The sequence below is a fragment of the Lepus europaeus genome, chromosome 7 (assembly GCF_033115175.1).
Source record: "Lepus europaeus isolate LE1 chromosome 7, mLepTim1.pri, whole genome shotgun sequence".
NCBI classification, from domain to species: Eukaryota; Metazoa; Chordata; class Mammalia; order Lagomorpha; family Leporidae; genus Lepus; species Lepus europaeus.
This window is the reverse complement of record NC_084833.1, coordinates 13,882,191-13,903,517: the sequence shown is the minus strand read 5'-3', so window position 1 is coordinate 13,903,517 and position 21,327 is coordinate 13,882,191. Positions and strand designations below refer to the sequence as shown.

Here is a 21,327-nt window from a genome sequence, read left to right as displayed (position 1 = left end):
GGTGTGTGTGTACATATATATATATATATTATAAATATCAAAGAAATTATATATCTATCCTGGGATGGGAAAATGAGGGAGGGATATGTATAAGAAGGAGGATCTTACTGTTCCTGTTCCTCAGACCAGCAGGAAAAGAGGGGAGACACCAGAGTCTTCCTTTTCCCCCATGACTCTCTCTCGTCTGTTACCAACTAAGGAAGTAGTAGCGCCCCCTGTTGGTGCTAAGTGATCAGGAAAGAAACCTGGGGAGAGGCGAGTCTGAGTTCTTGGTTAGAAGAGGAAAGGACATTTGGAAAGTTAGTTTTCTAGGCTTATTGGCATTTAGTTTCCCCAGGAAAGGGGTCACAGCTCCATGACATTGGTGGTGGTGGTGGTAGAGGGGGGATCGGGAAAAGCATCTGGCCTAATTTGAAACACTATTAGAAAATCCCCCTCCTTCTTGGGAGAGAGGGATTAGGGTGGCTTTCTTAAATGAGCCCCTCAGAGCTTCCCCTGGCCTACAGTTAAGGTGATTTTAAAGTACAAGGACAGGAGAGAAGAATCCAAAAAGCAATATTTTTCATCACATGCCAAAAATGGGATAGAGAGAAGGAGTGGCAGGCCTAGGCCCCTCCAGTTGTCCCTTGGGGGTTACCCCTCAGCCCACCTTAGTATGGTGCTGGGTAGAGGGGATACCTGGGTTCTAATCTCTAAATAGGGAAGACCCCAGCCTCTGCACAGAGGCCCTTTTATTTTTTATTCTGATTAGCCATTTTAAACCGACAAAGAATAAAAAGAAATCCTGATCTAACGGCTCCCCCTGACTTGTGTTATTGTGTCTGGTGACGCAAGGTGGGAAGTCATCACAAAGAACGCCTCACAGACTTCTCTGATCCTGGCCTGTGTTACGCAGGACATAGTGAAATTACTTAAGGTGACAAGTCCTGTTTTAATTTGGGTGATTCAAAAATTCACACGGCTTCATGTTGCTACTTAACATAAGGATTTTGTCTGCAAAGAAAAATCAAGCTACGGAAGCCTGGTAAAAGCAGGTTGACTGGAAACTGAATTAGGTTATCTCATACTCTTTGTCAAAGGGGAAAGGCTCTGTGCTCATTTTATTTTTTTAAAGATTTATTTATTTGAAAGGCAAAATTAACAGGCAGAGAGAGAGGTCTTCCACCCGCTGGTTCACTCCCCAAATGGCTGTAATGGCTGGAGCTATGCTGATCTGAAGCCAGGGGCCTGGAGTTTCTTCTGGGTCTCCCACATGGGTGCAGGGGCCCAAGCACTTGGGCCATCTTCCACTGCTTTCCCAGGCCATAGCAGAGAGCTGGATCAGAAGTGGAGCAGCCAGGACATGAACCGGTACCCATATGGGATGCCGATACTGCAGGCAGTGGCTTTACCTGCTGTGCCACAGTGCCAGGCCCTCTGCTTTCATTTTAGACAGGCATCCTCAGACACTAATTCTCAGCAGACTGGCTAGAACCCGTTATCTTCACCATCTGCAACTTAAGCATACAAACTCTTGTTCTGAAATCCCAGATTAAAACAAGCTGAGTGAGTGGTTTTCCATCTACTGACCTAGGAACAACCTTGGTTCATGGCAATAGATTTTAACTGTTCTGTGTTAAATTTAGTTTAAAGCTAGGTTACAGTAGTTTGGGTTTCAGTTACCAACCGTACTGCAGAAAAGTAAACTGCTTTCTTTTACACTTTGATAGTCTAGGCTGCCCTTTTTGCTGTCTTGGGAGCTTATCCGCCAAACTTTGTTATCTAAGGAATGAGGCAGGCCAAAGGATTTTATAAAGATAAAAGAAACATTTACCTTTGCTTGCCAGAGGTTCATTTCAAAACATTATAGTTTTCTGACCAAAGAGTCAATCTGGTTGAAGTATATTGAAGTAGACGGTGATTGTAGGTGCTTTTTCAGTTGACTATTCTGTTTCAACCCAAACTTGACCTAGAATCTGTTGAGGTTTAAATGGATCAGCTCTTCAGAATGGAGCCTGAAGATCATCCAGGCACTTTGTTCTCGACATTATGGGAGAGTATTATGAAGCTGTGCCTCTTTTGGACCATGTTCCTCAGTCATTCTGGTTGTTTCCCTGCCTGCCAATGAGATAATGCAAAGACGACTCAAATCCCCTTAAAGCTTAGGAATGACTTGTCTTAACCACTGACTTTCATAGAAAGGCACTTACCTCCCTTAACAGACAGCCACACTTGAGCCAGTTGGATAAATGCAGGTTTTTTTTTTTTAAAGAAAAACTTAACAGGTCAAGTTCTGATATTAAACAAATTGCACAAAACAGAAGAAATAGCTTCCTGGGAGAGGAAGAGATGTCCATGAGAAAGCCAACTGGGCTGAGCCTTATGAAAGGATGGCCCTTCCCTCTCTAATGTATTCATTGCAACCAAGCAGAGCAGGAGTTGGCCTCTGCCTTGGCTGCTGGGTATTCCCAAGGCGTTGGCCAAGAGCCTGGAAGGCAGCTTCTGTTAGAAGTTCAGTAGGAAAAGCCATCCTGGTAGAGTCCAGTGGTAGTTAGCGAAGGCTGCTGCTGCTGCTGGCCTGAGAGCTGCCCATACCCGGGTGGTCTGGACTATGTCGGCTCTGGGGAAGACAAAGAAGGAGGGTAAGAACAACTGGCAACTTGCCCTGAGTTTTCACTCTTGGGTCCAATTTGAGGCAAAGGACTCCACTCAGGACAGGGTGAGATATGGGGAAACGGGCTGTGGCAACAGGCTCTAACCCTACCTTCTTTTTCTTCTTCTCTTTCTTCTTCCTCTTCCGGTCAGGATCCTCTTCTTTTTTCTTTTTCTTCTTCTTGTGATCCGAATCAGATGGTGTTTCTGTAGGAAGCATTAGGGCCTGTTACCTATAATGCTCAAAATGCTCTACTATTATGAATTTGGAAGACTACAGGAAAACACCAAGATGGGCAAATTTTTTTCTTTTTACATTTAAAAAAATTTATTTGAAAGGCAAAGTTACAGAGAGAGAAACAGATCTTCCATCTGCTGGTTCACTCCCCAAACGGCCACAATGACCAGGACTGGGCCAGGCCAAAGCCAGGAGCCCAGAGTTTCTTCCAGGTCTCCCATGTGGGTGCAGAGGCCCAAGGACTTGGGCCATCTTCCACTGCCTTCCCAGGCATACTAGCAGGGAGCTGGATAGGTAGTAGTGGAGGAGCCAGGTCTCAAACCAGTGCCCATATGGGGTGCTGGCATCACAGGCAGATGCCCAACTGTTTCTCTAAATGGCCCAGTGCTGCCAGAACCCCTGTCCTAAGTCCCTACTTGCCAAAGAGATCAAAGTACATTGAAAACTTGCGCATCCAGGGCTGTGTGAGGAACTTCACTGGGTTCAGCTGTGCAAAGTTGCACCAAATTCAAAAGGTCAGGTTTTCTTGTTTTAATAGCACTGCTGCTTACCTGGGGGGACAGGATCCTGGGTCCGACTCTGTTTGTGCTTGTGCTTCTTGTTCTTCTTGGGAGGCTGAATATGCATCAGGCGACACTGTTCTGGCAACTGAAGGAAGCAAAGGAAGGTCCGGGTGAGTGGAGAAGGAAATCCTCTGCTCAGTAAGTTACAAGGGAGCAGATGTGGAGAGAGACCCTCCTCCCTGCCCTCAGGCTTCCCCATTTGCTGCCTTTCTCAAGAGGGGACTCACTCACCGGTCCGGTGTGGAGGCGGAAGCCAGCCAGCATGGTCCCTGTGATAGGATTAAAAGAGCCGCCAAGAATAGGGGGCTTCTCAATAAGGGAGCGGAGGCTGCTGTTGTCATGAGATCCAGGTAGATCGATCATCCCCGGCAGGTCGGGCAGGAAGTTGCTTAGCTTCTCCTTTACCTTCTTGCCACAGAATTTATTATAGGCTTGTTCCAGGTTGTAGTGTGTGATGAGATTGGTGCTGCCTGTCAGCTCTGTGCTGCCTAGAGAAGACAGAATAAACATTAGCCCTAAAAGAGGATTTTTTTTATAGTCACTGACCCAGAAGAAAAGTAAAGGACTATACAAACTGTGACCCAAATAAGGATGCTTTTAAGTGAGAATCATAAAATGTTAACTTACGGTTTTTTTCTTAACCAGAAGAACTGCTTGTTTCACTTGTGGACTGTACTTCCCTCAAGAACAACCATTCTCATGATTTTTAACACTTTTCCCAGTTTTGACAGAAAAAGCTTATGTTTATGAAACAGCAGAAGTAAACAGTAACATATAAACACTAGAAGTACAGTACTACAGGAAAACAGGAATGGGGAGAAGAAAGGGCAGAAACCTAAACAGGGCAGAGATGGAGACATTCTGCTCTTCCTGGATGAGCCAGAATGATGATTTACACGGCCTGCATGCTCAACACTGTTCTCTGCTTTTCATGAAGTGTAAGTGAGAAATCATACTCTGATGTGACCAGGAGAGGCCCTCACAGCTCAGCTGCAACCACAGCAAGGGCCATCCGACTTGGGATTGAGGGTCTTTGTCAAGAACTTTGCTTTTTGTCTTTTTTTTTTTTTGACAGGCAGAGTTAGACACACACACACACACACACACAGAGAGAGAGAGAGAGAGAGGTCTTCCTTTTCCATTGGTTCACCTCCCAAATGGCTGCTACGGCCAGCGTGCTGCGCTGATCCAGAGCCAGGTGCTTCCTCCTGGTCTCCCATGTGGGTGCAGGGGCCCAAGCACCTGGGCCATCCTCCACTGCCTTGCCAGGCCACAGCAGAGAGCTGGACTGGAAGAGGGGCAACCAGGACAGAATCCGGCACCCCATCCAGGACTAGAACCCGGGGTGCCGGCGCCACAGGTGGATTAGCCAAGTGAGCCAAGGTGCCGGCCTTTTTTTTTTTTTTTTTTTTTTGACAGGCAGAGTGGACAGTGAGAGAGAGACACACAGAAAGGTCTTCCTTTTGCCGTTGGTTCATCCTCCACTGGCCGCCGCGGCCAGCACACAGTGCTGATCCGAAGCCAGGAGCCAGGTGCTTATCCTGGTCTCCCATGCGGGTGCAGGGCCCAAGGACTTGGGCCATCCTCCACTGCCTTCCCGGGCCATAGCAGAGAGCTGGCCTGGAAGAGGGGCAACCGGGACAGAATCCGGAGCCCCGACCGGGACTAGAACCCGGTGTGCCGGCGCTGCAAGGCGGAGGATTAGCCTGTTGAGCCGCGGCACCGGCTGCCAGCCTTTTTTTAAGTTTTATTTTGGGGCCACTGCCTGCAGTACCATCATCCCATATTGGCGCTGGTTCGAGTCCCTGCTGCTCCACTTGCAATCCAGCTCTCTGCTAGGGCCTGGGAAAGCAGTGGAAGATGGCCCAAATCCTTGGGCCCCTGTAGCTGCGTGGGAGACCTGGAAGCTCCTGGCTCCTGATCAGCACAGCTCTGACTATTGCGGGCTCTTGGGGAGTGAACCAGTAGATGATGGAAGACGCTCTCTCTCTGCCTCTCCTTCACTCTTTGTGTAACTCTTAAATCTTATTTGAAAAGATGGAATTACAGAGAGAGGTGGAGACTCAAAGAGAGAGAGGTCTTCCTTCAGCTGATTCACTCTCCAAATGGACGCAACGGCAGGAGCTGAGCTGATCCAAAGCCAGGAGCTTCCACCGGTTCTCCCACATGGGTGCAGGGACCCAAGGAGTTGGCCCATTTTCCACTGCTTTCCCAGGCCATAGCAGAGAGCTGGATCAGAAGTGGAACAGCCAAGCTTTGAATGGGCTCCTATATGGGATGCCAGCACTGCAGGCGGTAGCTTTACCTGCTATGCCACAGTGCCGGCCCCTGTTTTTTCTCTTTAACAAGCAAAACACACTCATCATAGTTATATAGAAAAACAGCCAGGAGATTTTGCTAGCTACTGTTGCTTAACTTTGGTTACCAACATCTTTATTCTCCCTAATGTTACTGAGTATAATGCTTTGCAGACGAAGAAGAAATCTGTAGTTAGAAATTGGCTGGACAACTAGAATTCTAGTGCTGTTTTCCATGCCTTAGTTTCTTGTTATCTGTGGAATGGAATAATAGCTATCTTAAGTAAACTTCATTTCTTTTTCAAGATTCCAATGAAAACATACTGAAAAGTGTAAATAATCTAAACTTATGGTAAGGATGGAAATATCTAACCTACAACTTCATCTGTAATTATGATGGACACCCAGGGTACCATGAGCAAAATGGTAACTGGGAAAACTCGGGCTCTGAACTATGGGCGTCTTGAAGGCAGACAACGCTCTGTTCACGTGTTGCTAGTGCTCAGTATTAAACGAGGTACTTTCCCTGTCTGCCCCTAGGCCTTACTGCATCCTTGTCTTTCCCCGCACTGCTAGATGTGCCAGAAGAGCGGGCAGTAACAGCGGCAGCTCCGTAACGCTGGCACTGCTGCTTGCTACAGCTTTCTGATGTTCCCTCCTCTCTGCCAGTTATCTTCTTTCCAAGCGGTTTTGCTGAAGGTCAGCGGAGAAGGTACTGTGCCTTTTCTAAACTCTAACTTCCTGTTTTTGACTATTGCTTTGTAGATAATTTATAAATCTTTCTCCCCAGCTCTGACTCCTCTCCTGAATGAACCTTCTTCGTAGTCAATTTCATGCAGATTCAATTTTTTTTAATTCAAATTCTTGCCCGAGTCACTTATGGCTTCTTCATTTCAATCCATGGCACTCCCATTTTTGAGGTGATTTTCGAAAGCAGTACTTCTCAGTTCAAAACCTTCATGGTTTCCTATTACTCTCAGGAAAAGGCTCACATTCCTTTGGCATTCAGGGTTATTCACAGCTGACTGAATCCAACTTAGCTCTGGGGCTTCATCAGCCAGTACTTCCCCTAAGGTAAAATTTCTTTCTTTTTGGTAAAATTTCTGATCCATTCAAATGAGTTTCCATACTTATGAGAAAAAAAAAAAAAAAAGCATTATCTCTTACATTGCTTCCTTTTAGGAAAATTCTTTTTTTTTCGCCTAACCAATATGAATTCTTCATGGTCCAGCTCAAGTGACATCTAATTCTTGCTGTCATCATGGATACACCACATTTTGAAAACCATCAAGGAGTTAATGCTATTCACTAAGATACTGTTAGTTGCACAGTATTTAAGGCATGACTGCAAAGTAATGAGACTGGTATCGATGAGAAACAGTCACTTGTTTATCCACAAACCACATATTGTGTTTCCCTAACTAAAATAGGCTCCTTATAAACCAAGGACCCAGGGTGGGCATTTGCAGCAGTCGTCACGACACTGCTGGGGATGCCTGTATCCCATACTAGAGTGCCTGGGTTCAGTGCCTGCTGCAGCCTCCTGCTAGGATGCAGACTGCGAGGCAGCAGATAATGGCAAGGACTCGATCCCTGCCAGCCACAAAGGAGACCTGGATAAAGCTCCCAACTCCTGGCTTTGGTCTGGCCCAGCCCTGGCTGTTGGGGGCATTTGGAGAGTGAACCAGCAGATGGAAGATCTCTCTGTGTCTCTCCCTGGCTTTCGAACAAAGTAAAAATTAGGAAGTAAAGCCCAGACTTGACATCTCTTTCTCCCTTTCAACACATCATTGTTCCTGAACATAGAGCATTTACCAAGAACAGATACTAAGTATCTGCCAACGGGCTGACAGAAACAAGTACAATCAGAATAAGTGAAAAAAGGTTAAAGTAACTGCTGGTGGATGTCTCTCTGCCTTTTAAATAAAAAGAAAAATATTTAAAAGGAAAACTGTAGTTTAAGAAAAAGCACTAGGGTCTGGCTCTGTGGCATGGCAGGTAAAGCCACCACCTGCAGTGCCGGCATCTCAAATGGACACCAGTTTGAGGCTCAGCTGCTCCTCTTCTGATCCAGCTCTCTGCTGTGGCCTGGGAAAGCAGTAGAAGATGGCCCAAGTCCTTGGGCTCTTGCACCCATGTGGGAGACCTGGAAGAAGCTCCTGGCTCCTGGCTTTGGATCCGCCCAGCCCCAGCTGTTGTGGCCATTTGGGGAGTGACCCAGAGGATGGAAGACCTCTCTGCCTCTCCTCTCTGTTAACTCTGATCATCTAGCAACAGTTCTGTCCATTTTCTAAAAGTGAACATCTTTTAATTCAGTTTTTCCACATTTTAAAAATTATTTTATTTGAAAGGCACAGGATGAAATCTTGCATCTGCTGGCCCACTCCCCAAATGCCTGCAACAGCCATGACTGAGTCTGGAGCTCCACACAGGTCTCCCCTGACAGTGATAGGAATCCAGGGACGTGACATCATCCGCTGCCATCCAGGGGTACACAGGGTTAGGACTCAATCCTAAGCACTCCAATATGGGATGCGGGCGTCCCAAGCCGTGGCTTAACCTACAATTCTTTATCACGTCTTCACCTAGCATTAATCACTATATGATGCTCTCAAGCTTACGCTGTCTCCTTCAACGACAAAAAGGACACAGATCATGCCAGCCTGCTTCACAGCTGCAGCTCCAGCATTTAGAACAAACCACAAAAATTTGATATGAAATAATTTCGTGTCCTTCTAATCCCGTCTTTGAATAGATGAAGAAACTTGCCCCCAAACCAACAGCCAGTCTGAGGCGGACTGAAACTAAAAAAACCTCAGTTCCCTAGGCATATCATTTGAGTTCCGATCTCCATGCCCCTGTATAAGCCAGTGTCAGGGGCACAGCCCAGACCCAGAGACACACACCCACCTCCTCCCAATCCATCCCGCGAACTCAATCATCCCTGTGGCTGCGAATCTTCGCAGCTCTTGCCAAGTTCCAGCTCCACGGCCCGGGTACGTGCAGCCTCTGCACCTGCGGCAGCCGGCCAACAGCCACGCCCTCACCTCTTCTCCAGCATCGGACTGGTTAGCTTCGGCCAGGCCGAGCACTCACCTGGCAGTTCCCGCATTAGATAGAAGGGGCCACAACCAGCCCCTGACTTGTCTGTGCCGGGAGGAGCTGTGGCCGCCGTGGGAGGCGGCGCTGTGCCCGGTCCCCCGCCCGGCGGGGGCGGGGGCGGGGGTGGAGGCTTTCCGGGTCCGAAGCCTAGTGCGGCTGGGGGAGGCGGTGGGTCAGCTTGAGCCCCGAAAAGCGCCGTGAAATTCTCCATCGCCCCCTCCGCACCGGCGCTGCCTCAGTGTCTGGCGTTGATGATTATCATTGGACAATCCTTTCCGGGGGTGCCGCCCTCTTCCTGTAAGAGCCGCTTATCATTGGATGTCTGTGGCCCCACCTACCTTTTTCTGGCAACCACTTCCGTCGCTTTCTGAGAACGTTCGGGAAGTGCTATCTAACCCTATTGAATTCTTCTGGGTCACTTCCGCAGGCCATAAATACGTATCCAATAAAATGACCTTGGTAGAAAAAGCGACAACTAGATTGGCCAGTAAACCGGTCAACTCCACTTTTCAACTCGGAATTACGGCGGCATCCAATGAGAAATCTACTTCCGGGTCTGGAGGCGGTTCTTCTGAGAGTTGGGCCAATAGAACGCTCAATGGGGTGGGAGGCGGGCCCAGATTTACGGACGCCGGTGAGCGGCGGGCGCCGCAGGACCTGGAAACATGGCGGTCTTAGCGCCTTTGATTGCTCTGGTGTATTCGGTGCCGCGACTTTCACGATGGCTGGCCAGGCCTTACTACCTGCTGTCTGCCCTGCTCTCTGCTGCCTTCCTGCTCGTGAGGAAATTGCCACCGCTCTGCCATGGACTCCCCACCCAACGCGAAGACGGCAACCCGTGTGACTTTGACTGGGTGAGCGCTCTAGGGCTCAGAACCCCGCGACCTTGACTGTCCCTGCCCCTGTGGGTGCTTGTGGAGTCCCGAGTTTCACCTTCCGAAGGACACTTGAGGGTCCCAGCCTCTAGCGGGCCTGCAGACTGCTGACGGGGGTAGGGCCCAGACTGTCACCGCATCTGAACGGAGTGTTTGCCCTGGGAAAACGGAGGCGGTGCATCGTAGCCCCTGCACGACAGCCCCAGTCCGGGCTTCTTACCGCCTCCTGTTCCCGCTGCTAGACAGCCGTGCCCAAACTCGGCACCTGTGTGGCGTTCTGCAGTACTGCTCATTGTGCAGAGCCTCCCGAGGAGCCTGGGGCGGGGGCGACGAGGCGGGTAGAAACCGGCCTGGGCGTGGGCAGCCGACCCGCCCGGGCTCACACGACTGGAGTGCCTGGGCCTTAACAGCGACTTTTCCGGCCACTGGTACTTGCTCGTTCTGTCAGCCATCTCCTAATTGAGCACACGGTGTGCTAAGTACTGTGCTGCACCCAGGTGTGGGATGCAAAATTGAAGAAAACTTTGAGACCTGAAAAGGAATTGTGAGGAAAATAAAATAAAATACGTGCCAAGCCGCCTGTGGTGCTTCCTCAGTAGTTTTGAGACCGCTTATTAAAAAAAAAAAAAAGAAGAAGAAGAGTTGAGCCCTCTCCTGGGTAGCAGCACCTGTGGGTTTTGTTTTGCTTTTTTTTTTTTAAGATTCATTTATTTGAAAGTCAGAATTACACAGCAAGAGATCTTCCATCTGCTGTTCACTCCCCAATTGGCCGCAGCGGCCAGAGCTGCACTGATGCGAAGCCAGGAGCCAGGAGCTTCCTCCAGGTCTCCCACTAGGGTGCAGGGGCCCAAGGACTTGGGCCATCTTCCACTGCTTTCCCAGACCATAGCAAAGAGCTGGATCAGAAGAGGAGCAGCTGGGACTTGAACCGGTGGCCATATGAGATGCTGGTACTGCAGGCAGTGGCATTTACCCGCTACGCCATAGCATCTGTGTTCTGATGGAGGAAGGACATAAAGAATTTTCCTCTTTTTCCCAGCTACCCAAATTTGTCTTGGATTTACCAGAACCCATCCCCTTCCCTTGCTTGTTTCCTGCTTCCTCTGACCTTTCCCAGGCAGTATCAGTAATTAATCAAATGTAGCCATGCTATGTCAGAGGATCCTTTTTTTTTTTTTTTTTTCTGATACCTGACACCACTTGAAGGAAAGCGAGACTCAAAAATATAAGTAGGTAGGGACCGGCACTGTGGTGCAGCGGGTTAACGCCCTAGCCTGAAGAGCCAGCATCCCATATGGGTGCTGGTTCGAGACCCAGCTGCTCCACTTCCAATCCAGCTCTCTGCTGTGGCCTGGGAAAGCAGTAGAAGATGGCCCAAGTCCTTGGGCCCCTGTACCTGCTTGGGAGACCTGGAAGAAGTTCCTGCCTTCTGGCTTTGGATCGGTGCAGTTATGGCTGTTGCGGCCATCTGGGGAGTGAACCATAGGATGGAAGACCTCTCTCTCTCTCTGCCTCTCCTCTCTGTGTAACTCTGACTTTCAAATAAATAAATAAATAAATAAATCTTTAAAAAATATAGGTAGAAATAAAGGTTTTAAGAAATGTAGGCAATCTTTTATAGAATTCATCCCTCTATATCCTTTTGTCTAATATACAAAGTATTGAAAGTTTTCTAGATTTTTATTATGGTGTTTAAAAAATTCATTTAGAGTTAATAGCTAATTTCCATTTTCCTGGAAAATTCATAGTTTACTGATTTACCTTGGTGATTGGAGAGTCAGGGAATAAGGTAATAACATAAAACAGCAGTAACAGCTAAACCTCAAGATTTTAGTAGCTTAACAAAGTAAAGGTTTATTTCTATTCCATTAAATAAAGTGAATATTTCTTGTTCTTTTCCTGTATACACTGTCTTTTGTAATAACCAAGTAATTGAAAAGGGAATGTTGATTATTGATGGAATTTTAGCTAGGAAATGCAGATGAAATGATAGTATTAAAATCATTTTTTAGAACTCAAAGTAATATAATCCAGGCAGTGATCATTTGTGGATGCTAAAACCATCAGGTGACAGGTAAATATATTTCCTACAGCCACACAGTGGGGACCACATAGAACCAAGTATGATGTGTTTTTGCCTAAAAATTTGGATTTCATTGTATTTATGCCTCTAGATTTCACTACCACTTTACAAGAAATATGGGAGGGGCCAGCAAAGCCAGTGATGTGCAGCATCCCATATGGTCACTGGTTCAAGTCCTGGCTGTTCCATTTCTGATCCAGCTCCCTGCTGATGGCCTGGGAAAAGCAGTGAAGATGGCCCAAGTCCTTGGGCCCCTGCAACCCATGTGGGAGTCCTGGAAGAAGCTCCAGGCTCCTGGCTCCTGACCAGGTCTGGCCTATTAGCCATTTGGGGAGTGAACCAGCAGATGGAAGATCTGCCTCTGCCTCTGTGTAACTCTGCCTTCAAATACATAAACAAAATCTTTTTTTTTTTTTTTTAATTTATTTGAAAGGCAGAGTTACAGAGAAAGAAGGAGGTCTTTCATCCACTGGTTCACTCCCCAAATGGCCACAATGGCTAGAGCTGGTACAATCAGGAGCCAGGAGCCTGGAGCTCCTTCTGGGTCTCCCACATTGGTGCAGTAGCCCAAGGACTTGGCCTTCATTACTGCTTTCCCAGGAGCATTATCAGGGAGCTGGATTGGAAGTGGAGCAGCCAGGACTTGAACAAGTACCCATATGGGATGCTGGTGTTGCAGGTAGCGGCTTTACCTGCTATGCCGCAGTGCCGGCCCTGGGGCCTAGCCTCTAATAAATGGGCTTTTGCGGGACACCCAAAATGATACCCACTCCGTAGCAGCATGGAAGGCCTTAGACCATACAATCTGTAGTCTTCCTCCCATGCTTTCTCAAATGGTCCTTGTTACTCTTCATTGCAGTCATTACTTTGAGATTGTCGTGTTGAGTCAGGAGTAGAGCTGGGCCTGGAACCCAAGCACTCTGCTGTGAGATAGAGCAGTGTCTTAACAGCTTGGATCTCTTTTGGTTCTGTTGCATTCTGTTCACCATATTCTTGTCACTTTGCTTCTGTTCCAGAGAGAAGTGGAGATATTGATGTTTCTCAGTGCTATTGTGATGATGAAGAACCGCAGATCCAGTAAGTTTAACCTACTTCTCTGTCTCTCACAGTTAGGTCTAGTGCCTCCAGAGGTGCTTTCCTTCATGTTACCAGGGGGTCACCAGTTCCCCCTGCTACACACAGGGAAGAACAATGGGGTGGGTCACATAGGCTCCTGAAAAGGTTCAGGAGGTGCAGTGTTATAGTCCCATATTTCATACTGAGGCTGAGTTTGATCTTGTCCCTCCCCCCTTTCCCATTTCAAAGTGTCCCATGAAGAGGAACAAAGAATGGGACAATAGAAGTATGCAGCCCAGCCTGACCTGTGACATCTCTGTGTTTCAGTCACCGTGGAGCAACACATAGGCAACATCTTCATGTTTAGTAAAGTGGCCAATGCAATTCTTTTCTTCCGCCTGGATATTCGCATGGGACTTCTATATATCACACTCTGCATAGGTGAGGGGGCTTTAAGTTCTCTGTAAGACTTTGTTGATAAAGACTTGCTTGGAAGAAGCGAATGAAGATCCCACACAGGTTTCTCTATGTTCTTTTCATGTCTTGTACTTAAATTAATGACATACGTGGCGCAAAGGATAGGAATCTGCAGCCGCTGCACTTCAGGAGGAAGGGAATGTATTGGTCTCCGTGTGTCCACAATGTGTTCTTTGGTGGCTGAAGTCCTGACTTGGCTTAGAAGTAAATCCCCTGGGCAAGCCCTCTGTTTCTCTGACATCTTCTTTCTGTGTTTAGTGTTCCTGATGACCTGCAAACCCCCCCTGTATATGGGCCCCGAGTACATCAAGTACTTCAATGATAAAACCATTGATGTGAGTGCTTCTCCTGTTTCTTGGGTCCCTGGTGGGTAACTTGGTAGTTGTGCTCTCTACTCAGTAGGAGGGACAATGGCGCTTCAGAATGGAAGTCAGGAGCACTGTGGTTCATTACGGGAGCTAGGGGAGAGGATAAGTCAGGATGAGGAATTGTGTGCTGAGGTCTGAACCTTTCCACAAGCATGTATGATCCTACTCACTGTTTGTTCCCTGTGTATGACAGGAGGAACTGGAGAGGGACAAGAGGGTCACTTGGATTGTGGAGTTCTTTGCCAATTGGTCTAATGACTGCCAATCATTTGCTCCCATCTACGCTGACCTCTCCCTCAAGTGAGTAGTGTGAAGGGAGGGATGATGGAAATTAAGATGTTGAATCTTCCCTCTCATTGATTTGGACCTTGATTTTTGCACATTTCAACCAAAGGCATTTCTCCTTCCCTCTTTACCCTTTCCTTTGATCCATCCTTTCCTCTTTCAGTATGTTTAATAGTATATTCTTCTCAGGTACAACTGTGCAGGGCTAAATTTTGGGAAGGTGGATGTTGGACGCTACACTGATGTTAGCACACGGTATGTAGAGATTTGGGCAGAGGGTCTGAGCAGGGAATCACTTTGGGTATTGTATACAGGTGCATTTACAGAGTCCCCTCTGGACCCTGCAGGTACAAAGTGAGCACATCACCCCTCACCAAGCAACTCCCTACCCTGATCCTTTTCCAAGGTGGGAAGGAGGTAATGCGGAGGCCACAGATTGACAAGAAAGGACGAGCCGTCTCTTGGACCTTCTCTGAGGTACCTGAATAGATGGGCAAGTGGTTTGGAGAAGGATATAGAATAGTGGCTTGGCTTCGAGGCCTTACCTGGGTTTGCTTTGTGCTTTGTCTCTTACACACTAACTTTGAAGGTGTAGACCTCATCTGTTCATTCACTTAGCAAGTGTATATTCTCTACCAGACCTGCTAGTACTGGTAAGCAGTTATAAGTTAAGATTCAGACTCTAGGGGCTGAATTGTGGCACAGTGGGTTAAGCTGCCACCTGCCACACCAGCGTCCCAAAATGGAATGCCAGGTGGTTTGAGAACTGGATGGAGTTCTAGGCTCCTGACTTTGGCCTGGTCCAGCCCTGGCCAATGTAGCCATTTAGGAAGTGAACCATTGGATGGAAGATCTCTTTCTGTGTATCTCTCCAAATCTTAGGGGGAAAAAAGATTCAGACCTTGGGCAGATGTTGTGGCATAGTGGGTTAAGCTGCACTTAGGATACTTGTATCCCATCTCTGCTGGTTCTTGTCTTGGCTCTTCTACTTCCAATGTCTTCCTGCTAATACACCTTGGGAGGCAGCAGTTGATGGCTCAGGTTCGTGGGCTGCCGCCATCCATATGGGAGACCCAGGTGGAATTTTCAGCCTTGGCTCTGGTGGGCATTTGGGGAGTGAACCAGTGGATAAAGATAACACACTATCTCTCTGTTTCAAGTAGATGAAAATAAATATAGGCAGTTAAAAAAAAAAAAAAGGATTCTGACTCTAAGGCCCTGTACCTGTAGTCTGTAGGCATTAAATTTCTCATTGGTAAATTAGATAGAGTAACACCTGGGTCGGGATTGTCTTGCAGATTACATTAAATAATGTAGGTATAATTCTTGTCAGTGATTGGCACCTAATGGGTACTTAAATTGGTGGATTTTTCTGGGTACCTAAAACAAGACAATTAGGGTGGATTCAGACAACTGAATGTCTGAATACCTCTTTTTTTGATTTTTTAAAAAGATTTTATTTGAAAGGCAGAGCTACAGAGAGGCAGATGAATACAGAGAGAGAGGTCTTCCATCTGCTGGTTCACTCCCCAGATGGCTGCAATGTTTGGAGCTGGGCCGATCCGGAGCCAGGAGCTTCTTCCAGGTCTCCCATGTGGGTGTAGTGACCCAGGGACTTGGGCCATTTTCTACAGCTTTCCCAGGCCATAGCAGAGCGTTGGGTTGGAAGTGAAGCAGCCAGGACTTGAACTGGTGCCCATATGGGATGCTGGCACTGCAGGTGGAGGCTTTACCTGCTACGCCACAGTGCAGGCCCCCTGAATACTTCTTTTTTTTTTTGACAGGCAGAGTGGATAGTGAGAGAGAGACAGAGAGAAAGGTTTTCCTTTTGCCGTTGGTTCACCCTCCAATGGCCGCCGTGGCCAGCGCACCGCACTGATCCGATGGCAGAAGCCAGGTGCTTCTCCTGGTCTCCCATGGGGTGCAGGGCCCAAGCACTTGGACCATCCTCCACTGCACTCCCTGGCCACAGCAGAGAGCTGGCCTGGAAGAGGGGCAACCAGGACAGAATCGGTGCCCCGACCGGGACTAGAACCCGGTGTGCCGGCGCTGCAAGGCGGAGGATTAGCCTAGTGAGCCGCGGCGCCCACTCCCTGAATACTTGCTTATTGGGCTCTGAACTCTCTTCTAACCTGGATCCTGACATCTGCATCTTTTTTACACAGGAGAATGTGATCCGTGAATTCAACTTGAACGAATTATTCCAGCGGGCCAAGAAGCTTTCAAAGGCTGGGGACAGTATCCCTGAGGAGCCACCTGTGGCCCCAACTCCTGCCACAGATGGGGAAAGCAAGAAGGACAAATAGGATCCTGGCCTTGTCATTGCACTGCTTCCTTACCTGTCAATTACAAGCACCTCTTGAGGCTCAGCTCCTTCTCTATCCATAAGCCTTGGCTGAGGCTTCGACCCTGTATTTAAGTTTTCCTTGTCTGGGTGGGGCCGGGTGCTGCTTCTGATTTTAAAGAGGCATGGAGGGAATTGACAGGCACTCTGCAGGAAAACTTGCTCTTTGGCTGGTTATGGCACTGGAGGAAGGGGGAGATCTCATGCAGTGGGGGAGGAATTATTTCCCTCCCAGCTTGGGTCAGTGAGTTACCTGCTGTCGACCCCTTGGACGTCACCACCGCCCTGTGGTTTCATTATTCTAACTGGACCTGCATAACCTAACCTAGATGAAACTTTAACATTAGATGCCATGTTGTAGGGTGTTAATTTACCCTCGGGGACACTTGGCTTCCTCTGGTCCTGGCTTGGCCTATGGCATTCATAAAAAGTATAAGCCTAATTTTGACACAGGTCCCAGGGAGAAACCTTTAACCACAAGAGTTCTCATCATTGGAAACAGCATTGAACAGTCCCCTTGTTTTGTGGGGATTGAGGAGAAGGGGAATAGAAGCTTGAGACGTTCCTTTGTGTAGTGGGACCTGGAGGACAAAGCCCCTCCTCCCCTGTACGCACACCCTGTTGATGGTTTTCCATAATAAAGAGACTGGAATTTCCTTTGGATTGTGCCTTTGTGTGTTTCTCTTGTAATAGAAAAGCCAGGCTCAGGCTTTGTAATGTAGTGGGCTGAGCTGCTGCCTGCAGTGCCTAGAGTTCAAGTCCTGGCTGCTCCCCTTCCAGTCCAGCTCCATGCTGTTTCTCTCTCTGCCTTTCAAATAAATATTTAAGAAAACTTTTAGAGAGAGAGAGTCGGGTCTTCCATCCACTGGTTCACTCCCCAAATGGCCACAACGAGGAGGCTGGACCAGGCGGATAGCAGGAGCCAGGAGCTTCATTTGGGTCTCCCACGTTAGTGCAGGGATCCCCTGCTTTCCCAGGAGCATTAGCAGGGAGCTGGATAGGAAGTGGGGCAGTGGGGACTGGGACTGGCACCCATATAGGATGCTGGTGCTGCAAGCGGAGGCTTAACCTACGCCACTGCGCCGACCCAAAAAAAAAAAAAACCCGTAATTTTTTTTAAATGAGTCCACTGCTTTCCCCAAAATCTGGGCATTGAGCTCCCGGACAGCCTAGAGTTGGGGCAGGCGCTTCCATAACCCTAGAGCACTGACTGCAGGGGGTGTGGGCTTCGCTTGTGATTGGCCCGCGGATTCCGGGGGGGTGGGCCTAGCTGATGCGTAGGCACAGAAAAGCCTGTGAGCAGCGGGGTTTGCTGTCAGTCTTCCCTTGCTCCCGCCCCCTGGCGGGTATTCGTCAGTCCCCGGCGCCGAGCGGCAGTGGCCAGAGGGCCCGCCTCCCGGTCACGTGGGAGGCCCGTGGCGCGCGCTTTGCTCCTGCGGGAGAGGTTTGGTCCTAGGAGCGGGACTGCGGGCCTGCCGTGCGGGCCTCGGGACGTGGTTGGCCGCTGTCGGGTTTTTGCTCAGTGGCCCCGCATTTTTTCTCCCACCGCAGGGCGGCTCTGTTTCCGGCCGGCCTGTAACGGGCGCCATGGCTCCGGGCAAGAGGAAGCGGAAAGCCGAGGCCGCCCCGGCCGCCTCCGCGGAGAAGCGGGAGAAGCTGGCAAACGGCGGGCAGGGAGTGGAGGAGGTCGTCATTGAGCATTGGTAGGGGGCCTGTGGACTCTCGAGGGGCCGGGGAAGCGGGGACAACGGCCGACCGAAGACCCCAGCCTCTAACGTCCTTGCGCTTTCCCTAGCACGAGCTGACGCGTCTATGGGCGCAACGCCGCGGCCCTGAGCCAGGCGCTGCGCCTGCAGGCGCCGGAGCTCCCGGTGACGGTGAACCCCTCCAAGCCTCGGAGGGGCAGCTTCGAGGTGACGCTGCTGCGCCCTGACGGCAGCCGTGAGTGGGGGCCGGGCGAGCAGTCGGGGGTCGCGGACAGCGGGGCCCCTGGCACGTGGCTTCCTGAGTCGCTAAGCTCTAGTCGGTCCTTTGCTAGGCGCGGAGCTCTGGACTGGGATTAAGAAGGGTCCCCCACGGAAACTCAAGTTCCCTGAGCCTCAGCAGGTGGTGGAAGAGCTGAAGAAGTACCTGTCTTAGGGAAGCTCCGGCAGAATTCCTCGTGCTGAGGTTGGAAACCAGGGTCGCGTTTTAAGGGGAGGGGGACTCAGCGTGGTGTGGTTTCCTAGAAAGCAGCCCTTAATCGTTACCACTCATTTCACATAGGATGTGTTTTTTTTTTTTTTTTTTTTAAAGTAAATGATAATCATTGCACAAGTAGTTTGAGGTCTTCAGAGGTGGAGTTTTTTTTTTTTTTTTTTAGATGTATTGAATGGGACCATGTTGAGGTGCAGCGGGTTCGAGTCCCAACTACTCCACTTCTGGTCCAGCTTCCTGCTAATGTGTCTGGGAAAGCAGCCAAGCACGACCAAATCCTTGGGCTCCTGCACCCAGTGGGTGACCCCGATGAGGCTCCTGGCTTCGACCTGGGCCAGTCCTGGCTGTTGTGGTGATTGAGGGAATGAACCACTGGATGGAGGATCTTTAGCTCTTACTCTACCTTTCTGGTAGATTTTTTTTTTCTCCAAAAAGTTATTTATTGGAAAGGCAGAGTTAGAGAAGGTGTGGTCATTCACCCTCTGGGTCACTCCCCAAATGGCTGCAGTGGCCCAGGGCTGGATCAGCCAAAGCCTGGAACCTGGAACCTCCATCTCGTTCTCCCACGTGGGTGGCAGGGGCCCAGTACTGCTTTCCCGAGTGCAGTAGCAGGGTGCTGGATGGGAAGTGGAGCAGCTAGGACTCGAACTGGCACTAATAGGATTCTGGCATTGTAGGCAGCAGCTTAACCCACTATGCCACAATGCCAGCCCATGGAGTTGACTGTTGATTACTGCCCAGGGGGGATGGATCAGTTTTGTCTGTTTGAAAATTTCTTTCCTCGTTTCTCGTTCCCTCCTCCCCCCAAAGATTTTTAATTTTTATTTACTTATTTGAAAGGCAGAAATACAGAGAGGGAGAGAGGTCTTCCATCCACTGGTCCACTCCCCAAATGGCAATGGCCAGAGCTGCACTGATCAGGAGCCAGGAGCTTCATCTGGGACTCCTACGCAGGCGCAGGGGCCCAAGTGTCTGGGCCATCTTCTACTGCTTTCCCAGGCCATAGCAGAGAGCTGGATCAGAAGTGCAGCAGCCAGGACCCGAACCACCGCCCATAAGGGATGCCAGCACTGCAGGCAGCAGCTTTACCAGCTATGCCACAGTGCCGGCAGCATTTTGTTTTGTTTTGTTTTTATTAAAGATTTATTTATTTATATGAAAGAGTTACACAGAGAGAGGAGAAGAAGGGAGAGAGAGATGTCTTCCATCCGCTGGTTCACTCCCCAATTGGCAATGGCCGAAGCTGCGCCAATCCAAAGCCAGGAGCCAGGAGCTTCTTCCAGGTCTCCCATGCTGGTGCAGGCGCCCAAGGATTTGGGCCATCTTCTTTCCCAGGCCTCAGCGGAGAGCTGTATCGGAAGTGGAGCAGCTGGGACTCAACCGGCATCCATATGGGATGCCGGTACTGCAGGCAGTGGCTTTACCTGCTCTGCCACAGCACTGGCCCCCCTGAAAGATTTTACTTATTTGAAAGACAGAATGGGAGTGGGGCAGAGCTATCTTCTATCTACTGATTGACTCCCCAAATGGCTACAACAGCCAGGGTTGGGCCAGGCCTCTGCTTTACCAGCATGCTCACAGGGAGCTGGATCTGAAAGTGGAGCAGCAGGGACTTGGACTGGTGCTCTGATGTGGGTTGGGGTTGCCAGCGTTGTAGGCGGCAGCTCAACCTGCTGCACCACCATGCCAGCCCCTAATGGCTGGTATTTTTCTTCTTTACGCCAGTGGTAAATCTTACTGGTTCAGAGTTAGAATCTTAGACACTTGTTTTTGCATTTGTGTGAGTTGGTGAGAAGGGATTCCTTCTACCAAAACCCTTCTGGATGCCTTTACTGGCAGGGTCTTTTATGTTAACATCATGTGTGCATCTCCCTACCCTCTTCCATTGTTCAGTCAACAATCCCGTATGATTAACAGTGGACTAGAATATTGTCACTCCTGGTTACAGGATTTGACTTCGTCCCTAGTGCTATAAACAATGTTTGGCATGCTGTTGGGTACTTGATGTTGTAGGGCAAGAATACAATTCTTGAGCGTCCTGGGCTTGTGAATTCCAGGGTGAGGGGATGTGTCTTCCTTGATCTTTGGGTGCCAGGATCCCTTCTCTAACTTCCCCCTCTCGTTTTTGCAGCTTTCTGCCCCTGGGGATCGTGGAGCATTCATGACGGGACATGGCCAAACTTCAGTCATGTGCCTGAAGCCACAGTTTCTTCCTCTCCAGAAATGATGGCTCAGTGTGAGGCAGCCCTCTAGTAAGGCATTGCAGAAGTTCCTGCATTTGGATTGTTTAATAAAGATTAAAATAAAGCATCTAACAGTTTCATTTGTCTGATGTTAAGAGTGGACAAAGCCAGCTGTGTGGGGTTGGTGATTCTTGTGTTTTTCACAACCAAAGGGGACAGTTTGACCTGGAACTCCCAGGGTCTCTGATAATGCAAGTGAAATACTTGTAAAAGCTAAAAAAGAGTAACTTTTGTTTGAAAGCAACGGTATACGTCAGCTCACTCAGAAGTGATGGAAGTGCATTTTCTTGGCCTGCAGCGTCCCATCACTCCTGCCCACTCAGTGTTCTGCTTAACACCTTTTGGAACATTTTTTCTTACACTGAATCTCACCATAGGAGGTGTTATCTTCCTGAATTAGCAGTGACTAGATGCTTATGGCCTAGGCTGGTAACCTATGACCCACTCGAGCTGGGGACCACACAGTTTATTTGTTACTAACTGCAAAACAGATTACAAAGAAATAAAATAGTTCCAGTTCATAATTTTCTACCCATGGTACCTGACTTGCCTGGCTCCCAAAGCCTGGG

General features: G+C 49.0%; 3 protein-coding genes across 5 annotated transcripts; 2 read left to right on the top strand and 1 right to left on the bottom strand.

Moving 5' to 3' along the window:
* Positions 1-477: 477 nt before the first annotated feature.
* On the bottom strand, positions 478-9,082 carry MED19 (mediator complex subunit 19). 2 transcript variants are annotated; one of them, XR_009866364.1, is made up of 6 exons: positions 8,826-9,082; positions 3,664-3,920; positions 3,421-3,517; positions 2,744-2,838; positions 2,190-2,599; positions 478-2,097 (listed from the first exon to the last, which is right to left on the bottom strand). XR_009866364.1 is itself a non-coding variant. In XM_062196115.1 (5 exons), exons 1-5 carry the CDS (start codon positions 9,040-9,042, stop codon positions 2,531-2,533), a joined length of 735 nt encoding a protein of 244 aa, XP_062052099.1. In that variant the 5' UTR covers positions 9,043-9,082; the 3' UTR covers positions 478-2,530. The 2 variants fall into 2 exon arrangements, 1 of the variants encoding a protein (XP_062052099.1); XM_062196115.1 differs by having other exon boundaries at positions 478-2,599.
* Positions 9,083-9,445: 363 nt separating this feature from the next.
* TMX2 (thioredoxin related transmembrane protein 2) lies at positions 9,446-16,975 on the top strand. 2 transcript variants are annotated; one of them, XM_062196112.1, is made up of 8 exons: positions 9,449-9,685; positions 12,806-12,866; positions 13,173-13,286; positions 13,581-13,657; positions 13,884-13,990; positions 14,165-14,230; positions 14,323-14,452; positions 16,141-16,975. In XM_062196112.1, the coding sequence occupies exons 1-8, from the start codon at positions 9,497-9,499 to the stop codon at positions 16,279-16,281; spliced, it is 885 nt and encodes a 294-aa protein (XP_062052096.1). In that variant the 5' UTR covers positions 9,449-9,496; the 3' UTR covers positions 16,282-16,975. The 2 variants fall into 2 exon arrangements, with proteins under 2 accessions (XP_062052098.1, XP_062052096.1); XM_062196114.1 differs by lacking the exon at positions 16,141-16,975 and having other exon boundaries at positions 9,446-9,685; positions 14,165-14,219; positions 14,323-14,415.
* A 718-nt stretch (positions 16,976-17,693) lies between these two features.
* Positions 17,694-20,852, top strand: SELENOH (selenoprotein H). Its single transcript, XM_062197892.1, has 5 exons — positions 17,694-17,763; positions 17,871-18,022; positions 18,115-18,260; positions 18,358-18,488; positions 20,647-20,852. The coding sequence occupies exons 2-4, from the start codon at positions 17,907-17,909 to the stop codon at positions 18,456-18,458; spliced, it is 363 nt and encodes a 120-aa protein (XP_062053876.1). The 5' UTR covers positions 17,694-17,763; positions 17,871-17,906; the 3' UTR covers positions 18,459-18,488; positions 20,647-20,852.
* The last annotated feature ends 475 nt before the right edge of the window (positions 20,853-21,327 follow it).

Bases quoted from the DNA above. Each gene is read 5' to 3' on its own strand.
- MED19 (XM_062196115.1), bottom strand. From the start codon at position 9,042: ATGGAGAATTTCACGGCGCTTTTCGGGGCTCAAGCTGACCCACCGCCT. The intron at 3,921-8,825 runs GTGAGTGCTCGG...TGTCTTCTCTAG, and splicing joins TCTAATGCGGGAACTGCCAG to GCAGCACAGAGCTGACAGGC. The intron at 3,518-3,663 runs GTGAGTGAGTCC...TGCTTCCTTCAG, and splicing joins TCCGCCTCCACACCGGACCG to TTGCCAGAACAGTGTCGCCT.
- TMX2 (XM_062196112.1), top strand. From the start codon at position 9,497: ATGGCGGTCTTAGCGCCTTTGATTGCTCTGGTGTATTCGGTGCCGCGA. The intron at 12,867-13,172 runs GTAAGTTTAACC...TCTGTGTTTCAG, and splicing joins GATGAAGAACCGCAGATCCA to TCACCGTGGAGCAACACATA. The intron at 14,453-16,140 runs GTACCTGAATAG...TTTTTTACACAG, and splicing joins TCTCTTGGACCTTCTCTGAG to GAGAATGTGATCCGTGAATT.